At 43.4% G+C, this 13,196-nt stretch overlaps 4 protein-coding genes across 4 annotated transcripts; 1 reads left to right on the top strand and 3 right to left on the bottom strand.

The window, feature by feature from the left end:
* Window positions 1–3,448: 3,448 nt before the first annotated feature.
* LOC120693018 (protein FAR1-RELATED SEQUENCE 5-like) lies at window positions 3,449–7,138 on the top strand. Its single transcript, XM_039976416.1, has 7 exons — window positions 3,449–3,496; window positions 3,877–4,076; window positions 4,171–4,432; window positions 4,567–5,254; window positions 5,414–5,871; window positions 5,980–6,258; window positions 6,392–7,138. Exons 1-7 carry the CDS (start codon window positions 3,449–3,451, stop codon window positions 6,878–6,880), a joined length of 2,424 nt encoding a protein of 807 aa, XP_039832350.1. The 3' UTR covers window positions 6,881–7,138.
* Window positions 7,122–7,896, bottom strand: LOC120693026. Its single transcript, XM_039976432.1, has 4 exons — window positions 7,804–7,896; window positions 7,602–7,711; window positions 7,352–7,468; window positions 7,122–7,270 (listed from the first exon to the last, which is right to left on the bottom strand). Exons 1-4 carry the CDS (start codon window positions 7,854–7,856, stop codon window positions 7,158–7,160), a joined length of 393 nt encoding a protein of 130 aa, XP_039832366.1. The 5' UTR covers window positions 7,857–7,896; the 3' UTR covers window positions 7,122–7,157.
* A 116-nt stretch (window positions 7,897–8,012) lies between these two features.
* Window positions 8,013–9,248, bottom strand: LOC120689218. The gene is made up of 3 exons (XM_039971533.1): window positions 9,181–9,248; window positions 8,274–9,062; window positions 8,013–8,186 (listed from the first exon to the last, which is right to left on the bottom strand). The coding sequence occupies exons 2-3, from the start codon at window positions 9,036–9,038 to the stop codon at window positions 8,013–8,015; spliced, it is 939 nt and encodes a 312-aa protein (XP_039827467.1). The 5' UTR covers window positions 9,039–9,062; window positions 9,181–9,248.
* A 463-nt stretch (window positions 9,249–9,711) lies between these two features.
* LOC120693025 lies at window positions 9,712–10,778 on the bottom strand. The gene is made up of 2 exons (XM_039976431.1): window positions 10,067–10,778; window positions 9,712–9,853 (listed from the first exon to the last, which is right to left on the bottom strand). Exons 1-2 carry the CDS (start codon window positions 10,592–10,594, stop codon window positions 9,830–9,832), a joined length of 552 nt encoding a protein of 183 aa, XP_039832365.1. The 5' UTR covers window positions 10,595–10,778; the 3' UTR covers window positions 9,712–9,829.
* Window positions 10,779–13,196: the final 2,418 nt, after the last annotated feature.

Below are 13,196 nucleotides of genomic sequence, written 5' to 3'. Positions count from 1 at the left end.
GATCGATCCAGACAAGCATCTCCCATATGCACCATATATCATGTATATGATTGAGAGGGTGACCAAGATCTCTTTCCCAAAGGATCACAAGCATGAGGCTCTTCACCTTCATCCTCGCTCGGGTGATACACCACCTCCTCCTCCTAGGCATGCTGGAGCCACCAGGGTCTCCAGGCCAGATGCTGGACCTTCTTCTTCTGCTGTACCTAGCTACTCGGGCATTCCTCGCCGTGACCGCACTGATTCATTCATGAAGAGAGCGCTTCATAGCATCTTCTGCATGTGCAAGACTATTGCCTCTAAAGTGAATGAGAACCGCCGGGACATTCAGGCCATCAAGGCTCACATGAGCCTCCATATGGACGCTCATGATCCACTTCCAGAGTTCGACGATCCCATCGCCGAGTGGGATGCCGCCGATGCTGCTCCCGAGCCAGCCTTTGTACCTCTTCCTCGCCAGCATCGCCACCAGGTCAGCCGCACCGCTCACGCTCCTCGTCATCCTCCTGCCGGTCAAGAGATATTTGATGAGGATGAGGAGACCGAAGAAGAAGAGCCACAAGGCTACCACGAGCATCGCGACTCCGACGACGACGACGATGACACCTCCGACGACGTTCCCGACGCCAATGATGCTTCACGTGTTTTTCATTCCCTTTTTGGCGCTTATTGACAAAGGGTGAGTGAAAAGATCATGTATCCATTTATCACGTATCCATTTAGCACTTCGCGCTTGTATCGGATTGTAAGACTTTATCTATCGTGTGTGTGGCACTTGGTACTCTAGTTGGTTTAGTTGTGAACTTTGAGAACTTTGAGATCGATCTTTATCTATCTATCATGTAAGGACTTTGTGGCTTGAAAATCTTATGCAATGTGTGCTATTATGTGGATTAGATTGTCTATCTATTATGTTTTAAGGCAAATATGTGATAGTGTGATTCATAGAATTTGAAATGATGAAATGTTGTTTGTGTTTGCACTGTTTGGTCCGGATAGTCCGGACCTCAGGGTGCAAACACACCTTTTTGTGTGCATGGCTTGTCATATGCATTCACGATCGATTCTTTAGTGCACACACACTCACCCCACTGAATTTTTATATAAAGAGCGACTTGTGTTGTATCTTTTTGCCATCATTTGACGTTTGTGAAGTCAAATTTGAAATTCAAATTCAATGGCATACTTCTAGGGGAAGCTCTTTATATAATTGAGTTATATTTGTTTTGATTATCAAATGGAGTACATGGTGTTGTCATCAATCACCAAAAAGGGGGGGAATGAAAGGAATCTAGGCCCCTAAGTGGGTTTTGGTGTTTGACGACAAAACCATGTACGCTTAATGTGTTGATTGAGCATGCGTGTAGGAGCTACGGTTGGATAAACGCTTGAAAGTGATGAAGTACGCCCCTCAAAAAAGAAATGAAAAGCGGTGTTGGAGATAAACTCTAGAATTAGATTTTTGATTTTTGAATTGAGTTTAGGAATGTCGTACTATTAAGGGGGACGTCAATTCAAAGGTTGTGACCGAGTTCTAGTGCTCAAGGAACCTAAATAAAACCTATGAGAGATCTTTATCACACAAAAAGAAAAAAAAATCAAGAGAGAAGCAGCCTTGAGTGAGACACCGTGCTGGGTCCGAATTGTCCGGACTACAGCCCGGATAGTTCGAGTGTCCGGAGTATCCGGACACTTTACCTGGAGTATCTGGGTACCTTTTAGCCAATGGCTAGTTTCCTGAGTGTGGGGTATAAATACCCCCCTTACCCCCTCACTCTCTCTCTCTCTCTTGCTCATTTTCGAACCAGAACTGCTCCTAACCCTAGAACAAGTCCTCTCACTCCCTCCCTTTGATTCTTGAGAGATTTCTTGAGGGATTCAAGTGAGAGACTTGCAAGAGAAAAGATTCGAGCTAGTGAGCATCCATTCCAACCCTTGAGCACTAGTTCTTCGTCGAGCCCGCGGATTCAAGTCTATTACTCTTGGAGCTTTGAGCTCCTAGACGGCTAGGCGTGCTCGTGAGAGTTCAAGCTGCATTGTGAGCTCCACGGGAAGTTTGTAAGCTTCATTCCTCTCCGAGGAACCCATAGTAAATGACCTCGGGCTTGAGCGTTGGTCTCGCCCATGGGTGAGGAGCATAGGGGTTCTTGAGCACTGTCTCTTGAACTCTTTCTCAATGGAGACGTAGCACCTTTGGGTGTAAACTTCGGGAAACAAATCTTGTGTCTTTTGTTATCTCTTTACTTGTTTACTTGATATTTGCTTGCAAGTCAACTTTGTTAGGGTTTGAGGTCGATCTACTCGATTACATGGTTCTTGTCTAGCTCATCTGGTAGAACTATCTTAGAAGCACCTCTTGGTAACCTCTATTTCGTTTGATTCAAGTTACACACTTCATTCAGCTATTTTCGTGCACGTTGCACTATGACCCGGATAGTCCGGGTTTCACATCCGGATAGTCCGGACTTCCCGGAGTATCCGGACCCCAGTCCCGGACAATCCGGGTCACCTGTTTCTGATCAGATTTTAAGTGTTTAAATTCCAGATTTAGCCTATTCACCCACCTCTAGGCATCTTCAGATCCTCTCACATGTTGCACACCGTGCAAGGTCGCACTGGGTGTCCAGGAGGGACAGGGCGCAAGGTGGAGCATGGCGGCGATCGACGACTTGATCGGTGGTGTTGGACACTTCGGGCGGGTGGCTCGAACCGTCCAATGAGCTGCAATCAACAAGGATGCATCCAGACGTGGAGATCGGGTTGATAGCGGCTGCAGGCTGCTGTTCGATAGGGGCCAGTCAGATGTGACGGCCAAGTTCGACGGTGTGGCCGGAAGACGTCGTGGACGAAGACGGCGGCTTCGACTCGCAATCAGATTGACAGGTGGTCGATCATGATCGGAATGGTCGTTGCAGACTCAAGGTGGAGCAGCAACGATGGTGGCAATAGCCATGATGGACTTGACGTGTTGACGGAGATGGCTTGTTCATGGGATTCATGATGATCTGAAGTAATATGTGCCGGCGACAGCGAGCAGCAATGAAGATTACGCGGAGCAAGCAGGGCGGGCTTTGCCGCGAACCCGCCGGCTCAGCCCGCGCCGCAAACCCGCGTCGCTGAAGCGGACCACGCGGCTCTGCTCGCGGTGCCCAGCGGCGCCGCAAGCCCGCAACCCCGCATCCTGTCCCTTCCGACGCGCTTCAACGTTCTCGACTTCTCGGGGCGACAATCTCTCCAATCGTTGCGCCAAGAGCAATCTCGTCCCCGCTGGCAAGGCACCGCGCGCGAGGTGCGAGCTTCTCTACCCTCGCGCCCGCCGGCAAGGAAACTAGGAGGCCCACATTTGGATGGGACGGACGTGAGCTCTGTGTGGCCAGGCTGCTCTGCGGCGAGGCGGGGAAGAAGGGCGGGCTGGAGATCGTCACGATGGATCTTCTGAGCAGGCCAAATGTTTTGGTGTCCTATGGCGGACGTACCCACCCCCATCGACGGTCAGGTATTTGTCATTTAGATTCGCGCCGACGTTTGAGGTGACGGAAGAATAGCCAACGTTTGATGCCTCGCGCGCAGGAAGTCAAACTGGGCAAGCGGGCCGGCAACTCGTTTTCACATTGGCTGTTCTCACCGAACAGGTTTTAAAAGAATTACTTTATTATTTTTTTTAAAAAAAGTCTATAATCGAGGCTTAGCCTGCAAGCGTTCAGCTTCGTACAGGCGAGGATAAGGATACGAGACCAGCACTGTTTTGTAGCTCGATTTATACGAGTTATTTCCTTGCGGTCTCCTCGTTAGAGCAATCCCCATGGATTGCGATGCGTCCAGTTAAACTCGCCCTTGCTTAACCCAGGTTTCACCAGTCGCCCTCGCTTAACCCAGGTTTCACCAGAACAAGAGGGAATCATGAATATAGATCTAGATTTGGGAGTAGCAGAGATGATTCGGGACAAATTTGTGGGAGTTGATTCAGGTCAGATTGAAGGAAATGGACAGGAGGGTGGAGAAGCTGGAGCAGAGGAAGTTGAGCTTGCATTGGAGGCTGGTAATGTGATCACCGAGCGACGGATAGGTTGGACGAGGTTAGTACATCTACATCGTTTCAAATTTCGGAACTTCGTTTTTTTTGCTCGATCGTTTGTTATATTCACCATCCAAATTTCGTTGGTCTTGTAGGAAATCAGCTAGGGAAGGCCCGTCCGAGCGGATTGCTGTAAACGAGGAGAGTGCGATTACAAGGGCACTGAGCCAAGCAGCTAGGAATCGAGGATCTCCAATTTTCCAACCTCTGGAGGGTACATTATTCAGTAGTAGCGAAGAGGCGAGAGATTTCTTTAATCTTTATTCATGGGAGATTGGGTTTGGAATTCGTTATGGTCGTAGCAACAAGAATAATAAAGGGTACACAACCAGGCAAGATATTGTTTGTTCTTGTGAGGTTAGTGTCGATTCAGCTCTCTTTTTTTCGTTCTCTTTTATTTTCCCTCCTTGTTGCTGGTGTTATATTATTGTTAATCATTCGTTGTATGTTTCTAAATCATAAATAATTAAGCGTTGGGACAAATTTGTCAGGGATCACCGCGAACCAAGAATTGTGCGTCTATCAGGACTGGATGTAAAGTTATGATAAGGCTGCTGAGAACAAGTGATCATGGGTGGTACATTAGTCGAGTTAGCACAAGCCACAACCACAAATTATCAGAGGGGTATGCAGAGAAGAAACAGTGGAATTCTCACAGCATGATTGATCCGAGCACTAAGTATTTCATCAAGAAACTTCGAGACAACAATGTCAGTATTGGAAGGGTTTGCAGCATTATTGGTGTCACAGATAGTAGTGCTATGAATCCAGTTCGTAAAGAGACCATCAGATCACTCTGCGCGAAGGTAGCAAGGGAAAATATGGCTGATGACATTGGTAAAACTGTCCAACTTTTACGGGAAATGAAAATCAAAGATCCACTTATGGAAGTGAGGTTCAAGGTTGATGAGAAGGGCACAGTTAAATCTATGCTTTGGTGTACTGGAAAGAATAGGATGGATTACAAGAACTTCGGTGATGTTGTCACATTTGATACAACCTATCGTACCAATTTGTACAGCTTGCCGTTTGGAATTTTTATCGGTGTTAATTGCCATTTTCAGTCAATTATTTTTGGTGGCGTTCTTTTGTCTACTGAGACAGCAGAAGACTTCCAATGGGCATTTCAAAATTTCATCGAGATGATGGATGGATCAGTTCCAATAACTGTGCTGACAGGTGAGTTAAGTTCACACAAGTAGGGGGGCCTAATTGCATAATTTTGATGCATTTTTCTGTATGAAAGTATGTTGTATGTAGTACTATGTGACTTTTTTCTAGTGGTTTAGTTTGAGTTTTTTTTAGCCCGTTGCTTTTTCTGGCTTGAATGATGTGTAGATCAATGCGCGGCAATGGGAAAGGCAATTCGTACTGTTTTGCCTGGGACACGTCATCGATGGTGTCGTTGGCATGTCTTGAAGAGTGCTAAGAAGAAGTTAGGGAAAGTTATTGCGAGACACAAGCAATTCAAAAGTGATTTCTATAATCTCATCACCAACGAGACATGTGTTGATAGTTTTGAATTGTCGTGGAAGAAGTTGATCATAAAGTACCGGCTTGTGAAGAGCAAGTATATGCTAAGACTTTACAAGCATAGGGAAAAATGGGCCAAACCATACTTTATGAGTGTTTTTTGTGCTGGGATGACGAGCACGCAAAGGAGTGAAAGTGCAAATCACATGCTTAAGAGGTATATTCAGAAGGCTGCGCCTATGCACCTGTTTGTAAGCAAGTTCAATGAGTTCCTTTGTGATCGGACAGAGCAAGAGGCTCGGGAGCAACATGTAACAAAAATGGTAAGTAAATGGTGTATCCCTTTTATCATTCTCCATTGTTATTAGGCAAATGTATCCATCTTTTTTCGTTTTGGACTTTTTCTGAATTGATTAATATACATTGTTCAGGTTACAAGGAGAATGAGGGTAGGGGCTCCGATTGAAGAGCATGCCGATTTAGTGTATACTCGTGCAATGTATGAGAAATTTTATGATGAGTTATTCGAGGCTGGGAAGTTTTGTGTTCAGAGGGAAGATGGCAATGACAGGTTCATTGTTTCCTCTGCGAAGTTGAGCTCAGATGGTGTACAAAAAAAATATGTTGTTACTCTGCACGGAGAGGATTTCATGTCTTGCCAGTGTGGTCTGTATGAGCATCTAGGTATGCTGTGCCGGCATGCTCTAAAGGTAATATGATTTACTCCTTTTTTGTGTGCTTAAGTACATTGTACTTTGCTGCAATTATTAATGGGAGAGTTATTTTTCGCTCGTTGATATATACGTGTGTTTGTATAATCTTTCCCCTATTTTTCTGTTCCAGGTTTTGTTACATTTGGATAGGCAAGAAATTCCAAAGTTTAATATAATGAGAAGATGGACAAAGGAGGCGGTTGTTTACAAAGCTCATGGAGAACAAACTGATATAGCTTCAGATGCAGACCAAATGAGGAAGAAGGCTTTGATGTTGCAGACTCTTCAAATTGTGCATGGACCTTCACCGGTGGATGAGCAGATGTTCAGGAATGCTATGGAAGCGTTGAGGCCCGCTGACCGAACGCAGCGGGAGGATCCACCATTTGATGGACAGTATCAGTGTAGTTTGCATGATGATGCTGGGCCGGTGCCTTTGTCGTGCCCTCCAAGGACAATGAAGGGTGGTCGACCTCCTAGCACTGGGCTTAATGCTTGGATATCGAGGAAAGACAAGAGAAGGACTCTTGACTCTTCACTGAGGGATCCAATTTCCGAAGATTGGCCAGAGGAAGAGATGCCTCCTAGCAAGAAGACCCGGTGCTTAAAAGATATCTGAATGTTTCTTGACCAATCACAGTATCATTGATGCCAACAAATGTTTACATTGGAAGTATGTCTGGTGGCACTACATTGGTGTCTAAAATAAATAGTTTGCGCATTTTATTCGATGATGCTCATCATAAACCTAGTTTATGAACAAAATGTAGCACGGATTAATATTATGCCGTCCGATGTCTAATACTGCTGTAATATATTCTTAAGTTGCATTGTTCAATTGTCGTTGGTGTAATCAACAATCCCCTGATTGACATGATGTCGCTGCACTGATGTTTTTACTGGATGTCTGTTCGGCTCCTCTTGGAAGCTGACTTAATTTGTGGGCTTGGGGTAGTGTCATACTTTGCTGCGTCCATAGGCTGTGGAGATGGTGTCATCAGTTGGTCAACTGCATTAATTTGAAAACATTAGCATCAGTGATTCCAACATTATTTCTGTTCCAAGATGGCATTTTGATGCATTAGCAGACCGTTCAATTGGTCTCCATTTGTTAACCTTCCTTCAGGTTGCTGGGCGGTTGGTGGGGTAACATCAAATTGTATTTGGAAAGCCCTGATGTAGTGTTGTGAAGATGGAGTCTCTGTATCTGCAATATTTTTTTAAGCGAAACCAAGTTAGTGTGTGTGAAATTCAAATATTTACAATACATGATTGCTGAATATGTTGTTCAAAAGATTGGTATTTGCTTTGTTTAGAATAATGCACATGGGTTTTCTCGCCTCTAAGCAACTGTGTAACAGCGTTTCCTGAGGGCCTTGGATGTTGCATAACTGATGTTGCTGAGAAAAGCTCGGCTGCATTCATCTGGTTATTTCCAGCGACAGAGTTCCTTGCAGCATTGACAAAATTTTGGAATGTTAGGACCGATTTGTAATACAATATGTCAATGGTAATGTGATATCAAGGTTTATAGGTTTGTACCTGATTTGATTGAATGGAATGTTGTCAGCAGTGTCCCCAGTTTGTTCATTCATTTTTGAGGTGGCTGTACCTGTAGTGTTTGTGTGAATTGGGTGTTGCTCAGTGGCAGGGAATTTCTGCATATGTGTAGCTATAGTCAGAAATATGTTTTCATTATTTTTTTTTACCATATAGCTGACAAAAAAGTTTGGAAAATGTAATCTACATGGTTATGTACAGCAGTTTGTTATATTTACCATATGTTGTGTACAACGGTGAAATAAAGTTTGATCTTCCATATGCTTTATCTGCTGTATTGATAAGTTGGACCAAAATGTAGCTGCTTCTGATGGTAATTTCCGGAAAGAAGAGTGATTGAAGTAGCACCAACGCATGAATACCAACTGTTGTTTGGCACATGGAAATTGAGTTAGATTTTATATGGTTTATAAGTGCAGAACTGGTGTTTTTATTTGGAACTAGGTACTTACGTTGAGTAAGGGAAGGCATCCATCCAAGTAAATGGTTGAAGTTCCAGTATCTTGCCGGAGTTGCTCTTGCAGGGATTTCGATGCTGACATTAATCTTTCTACTGTAAATCCTGCCCAGTCTAAAGCACCTTTGTATTTTCTATCTGACAAAGCAAGCATAACTGTAGGGGGGAGTGCAGGCATTGATGCTGGGTTTGTCACAGGTGCCAAGAATGTGGATACGGTATACATGATTAAGGAAATAGTGAATGCTCTTTCTTCCGGTTCAGACAATTGCTCAACGCTGTGAAGTGATAATAGTACAGCGCGTGCTCTAGCTAAAGTGTTTGATGATTTTGCGTAGCCAATCGACATTGCTTTTGCAAGGTTCTTAGTATCTAACTTTTGCGAACAGTGCACTGTTCTAGTGACAGGTAAGTTTCCTGAAGGCAAGCCTAATACTGACAATGCTTCATTTGCGCCTATTGGAATCTCTATACCTGGTTCGATGCATATAGTTGATCGATCGTAGTTTATCGATGACAGCAGCCATGCAGACAAAACCCTATTCGGATCATACTTCAGTGGTGCATCCGAAAGAAACCCAAGTCCGATTTGTTCGGTCAGTATTTTCTGCTTGCTCTTGAACCCCGGCAATATTTGAGCAAGCAGCAGAGGTCGGTTCTTGGGGCTGCAGAATTTGCCTTGTATTGATCCTCTAATGTTGTGGGGGATGCTGTGCGATGCTGCTTCTTGACGGAGGGAAGTAATCGTTGGGGGTTGCATGCCGAAGTTGCTAGCCGCTTGTATCTGATAGAAATCGAAGTTCCGCATTAGTTTGGCTGCTTTGTACTTAGGAAATGCAAGCTGCGAAGGAGGAGTATTGCGGTGTGTATTTCATTTGATTCAGATTTTATAGCGACCATACCTTGGCTCGGGTGGATTTTTCTTGAAGTATGTACTGCCTTTTCTGTCCCCTTTTCGAAGCTTTGTTGACTTGGACAATACATCCTGATGTTTATATAGCGTGCGGCTATCGTGATTGCCGTCTGCGGCACGCAACCACTGGCCTTTCTTGTGGTCGAAGGTATAAGAAAGTGCTTACCCATTAAGAAAGTTGGCCCAGGTTTTTGTTAAATTTCTTTCTGATTTTGGGCGTGGCCAGGCCCCCACACTCGGTATAAATTCCTCTATTGTTTTATAATCCCTATCGTTTGCTATGATCTCTTTGCGTTGTATTTTGTAACGGATAAAATATGCATATATCAAGCGCCCAAAGGTTTTATGGGTGGATTGTACATGAGAGAGTAGAGACAAGCTAGCATGAACTGAAAGTTCGAATATATAATACATTGTTTTCAGCTGGAAATACGGTCTTAGGTACGGGAATTGTAACGGTTACATCAGATAAAGCATCGAATTACATGAGAATTTGTGGGGGGTGGGGGGGTGGGCGTGTGGGGGGGGGGGTAACACTACAGTGATAGTTCTTAAGTTCATAATTAGATATATTGCTGACGACGAAGAGTCTTTCCAATTTTTCTCTCCGTCTGATCTTCTGATCTCTTCCAGCTGGTTCAGTTTTCCTGGTAAGCTTTGATCTGTAGAATCCGGTATAATATTACGTTACACTTGTGTTTTGAACTAAACATTGAAGCCAGGTTTACATAATGAACACAGTTTACAAAATTTCAAAAGCATGAGTTGTAAAATTATCATATATATATGTAAATTACATAGTAACTTTAGTTAGACAGATAGTTTCATTTAAGAGATTATGTTATTTTGTTTTGGTGGGGGCAGTATTAGCTAACCTGGAAAGCCAGAAGGTCGGCATATGCACTGTCAACGTTCACCTTGTCACCATCAAGTGTCCTGACTAGATCTCCAATTAATGGCCCTGGACCCTCTGCTGAACTGAGAACTGCTTCGGTGATACCCAAAGATTGCATGAGTGAGCCCAATCCAGAAAATGAAACATTGGTTGCATCCATTATCTTCATCCCAGTTGCTTTTACTACTTCAACCTCTTGCTCTACACTCGCTATCTTGTTCTCCATGTGTGCAAGCATGTCATATGTCAAATCTCGTATAGTTAAGTTCGCAGCTGCTTCAATATGTGTGAGTGTTTTCACCATCACATTGACCCTGGCGGCATATTGTGTTTCTGCAGGTTCACCAAGAATTGTCACCCCAGAATAACTGAGTCTAAGGATTGATTGGAAAGTTGTTTGCCCAATTTGGTGGGTCTGGACGGTTGGAACTCTGCCATTCACAGTCCGCATGACCCGTTCAAATATGAACTTTATTATGAAAAATGAGGCATCCTTGTCAAACTGCATCGAAAAAATATTAGGGTGAAATAGTAAGGGCCATTACGAAAGTTTCTGGGATGCAATGTGTCCAGTGAATAATTGCTTTTGCTGTTTGCGAAATCTATTGCCCAATATGATGAAATGCATGACATGTTTGTTGGAAATTATTCAAGTTCTTTGAGATGTGCATGACAGGATGTTGTTTTCGATTTGTCCAGATTACTTGCCTGTGGCACGGTCATGCTGTGGAGGAAGGAACCAGCGTCTGAAGTGATGGTTGGAGGTGCTATGATATTAGCAATGGTATCTTCTGCTTCACGGAATGCTGCTGCTGTCGGGTACACTATAGCCCCAAGATCATCAAACCATTTGGTTCCTAGTTGAGGAGCAGCAGAAGAGTTTGTCAAAATTCCAATAAGTGTGCGACGGTATGCATTTCCTGCATCACGTAAGCTTCTATATTTGTTTAAAGCAGCTTGCAGCTGTGATCTGGCATGCATGAATGGTCCATTCTTCATAATCATTTTGGTGTAGCTGAAATCTCCGATGTATCTACCAAAGGCAGCACGAATTGCTACAATGCTGCTGATCAGGGTTCCGTTAAAGCTCAGCATTGTGTCATTTGAAGCTTCACCGGACACAACTAATTTAGTTGTGTCATTATCATCGTCTGGCTGCTTCTTCTGAAAGCAGATCTCGAACATGGTGCCATTGCTGCCTTGTTTGTTTTCATAAATCTCCAGGCTTCCTTCACCAACTCCTCCAAATATCGGCCCCATCATTTCAAGCCCCGTGAAGAACTCAGTGGTGTTCATGCTGCCTGTATCATTTTCAAATCAGGTTATGCAAATTAGAGCTTTTTTTGCAATTAATAATCGTTGTTATCAGTAATTGGAGGCTCAATATGTACCTCATATATTAAGGCACATACTGTCTTTTTTATTCGCAATTCTAACCATTATGGTATATGATGTGTTATGAAATTGTAATAAATCATCTATGCGACTATGAAAATTTAGTAATATCAAACACATATATAAATTACAGTCATTTGTCTTTAATAGGTAATAATGTCATGTAAACCCCCAGTGTTCATGTAAAATTGGCACTTTTGCCATTATCAAATAATATTATCTAACCTATTAGATTTATATATCCATCATCGAATTGTAACATCATTAAAAAGGCTAAAATTAATGTCAAGTATTATCAAAAGTATATTGTTATAGTAATTGTTATTTTGAGCCATGGAGAAGCTTCGCAGCTGATGTAGCTCATGTTTAGTTCGAAACAAATTTATCACGCCCAAGCTCGTTTGTTCGAAACAAACTATACTCGAACAGGGTCTTCTTTTTTGTCTTAGGTGGACTGGGTAGTTTTTCTGCGTGCTTTGCATAAGGGCTCGCACTTGTTGTAGCACAAAGTGTGGATTTTGTATGGGTGGGGGGTGCTCGGGATGGGGGACTGTGGTTTTGGCTTATTCAGTCGCCTGAAAGTGAACCTGCTATCAATCTCCAACCTTTTTTGTCTAAACTTTACCGTGCACCGCCTTTTCTTTTTTGCGTCGCTTTCCTTAATCATCTACTGCGCTGTTGGACCACAAGAAAATGGAGCACACTTTTTACAATTGGGACGTTGGGACCGAAGAATCCTAACAAAGGCGCTAAACATTTTGTAAATGCCAAAGTGGAAGCTGTGCTGCACCAGGATAGAGTCGTTACCTCGGCGGGGGAGCTTTGGCCGCTCTCGAATATTTTCGGGCTGATCCTGCTGCTGATGTGCTCCGGAAGTAGTCGAGGCGGAGGAGATAAGGTTTGCTGTAGCGCGATGGCTTGTGCCGGGCGAAGGGGGGGGGGATGAGTCCTGGGGCCGAAGGGGTCAGCTTGGCGGGGGCAAGATGGTTCTGGATGAAAGCGGATAAGGTTGTGGGTGCTAACAGTGCACACACGTTCATTCACAAGTCCTCTATATATTTACCTCAGCTCACAGATACAGGCATGATCAAGGCGAGTGGAATGGCTAGCGGCGTCGGAGAGTCTTGCCGGACACAGCGTGCCGCGGTCGAGCCTCGTGGCATGCGTTTTGTTTAGTCTTTTTTTCTTTGTTGCTCGTCTTTTACTTTCAGTTTTGAAATTTGGTCAGCTGTATTTTGGGTACGTATTTAAATTAATTAGTATGTTATTATTTGTGTTACTAGTTAAATCTTTTTGTAGGTGGAGTCTTAATTTTGTTAGTTGGTCGCTAACAAAGATTATTTACCTTGAATTTGCGTCAATGTAGTGTTGGTATTCCCTAGTTTATGTTTACGATAAATGGGGCTGCTTGGCTTAAAATTAAACGTTTCTCAGCCCTCTTCAAGTCTGTGGCTTTTAATAAACGAATCAATTTTTATGGAACGCAAATGGAGTCATCAGCATATGCAGTTTTGAGTGTTCAATCAACATAAGCCTTATCATCACATGCAATCAGGAAAATAGGAATATATATACATATATATATATACATATATATATGTATATATATACATATATATATATATATGTGGTTGCTGTTGCTCGCACAGTACACAGTTTTTTTAAATAGATACATGACAGTTCTGATACTCAAGGATACATAGTTATGGCCTTTT

Source organism: Panicum virgatum, chromosome 9N, assembly GCF_016808335.1.
Source record: "Panicum virgatum strain AP13 chromosome 9N, P.virgatum_v5, whole genome shotgun sequence".
Classification (NCBI taxonomy): domain Eukaryota; kingdom Viridiplantae; phylum Streptophyta; class Magnoliopsida; order Poales; family Poaceae; genus Panicum; species Panicum virgatum.
This window is presented reverse-complemented; position numbering and strand designations above follow the sequence as displayed.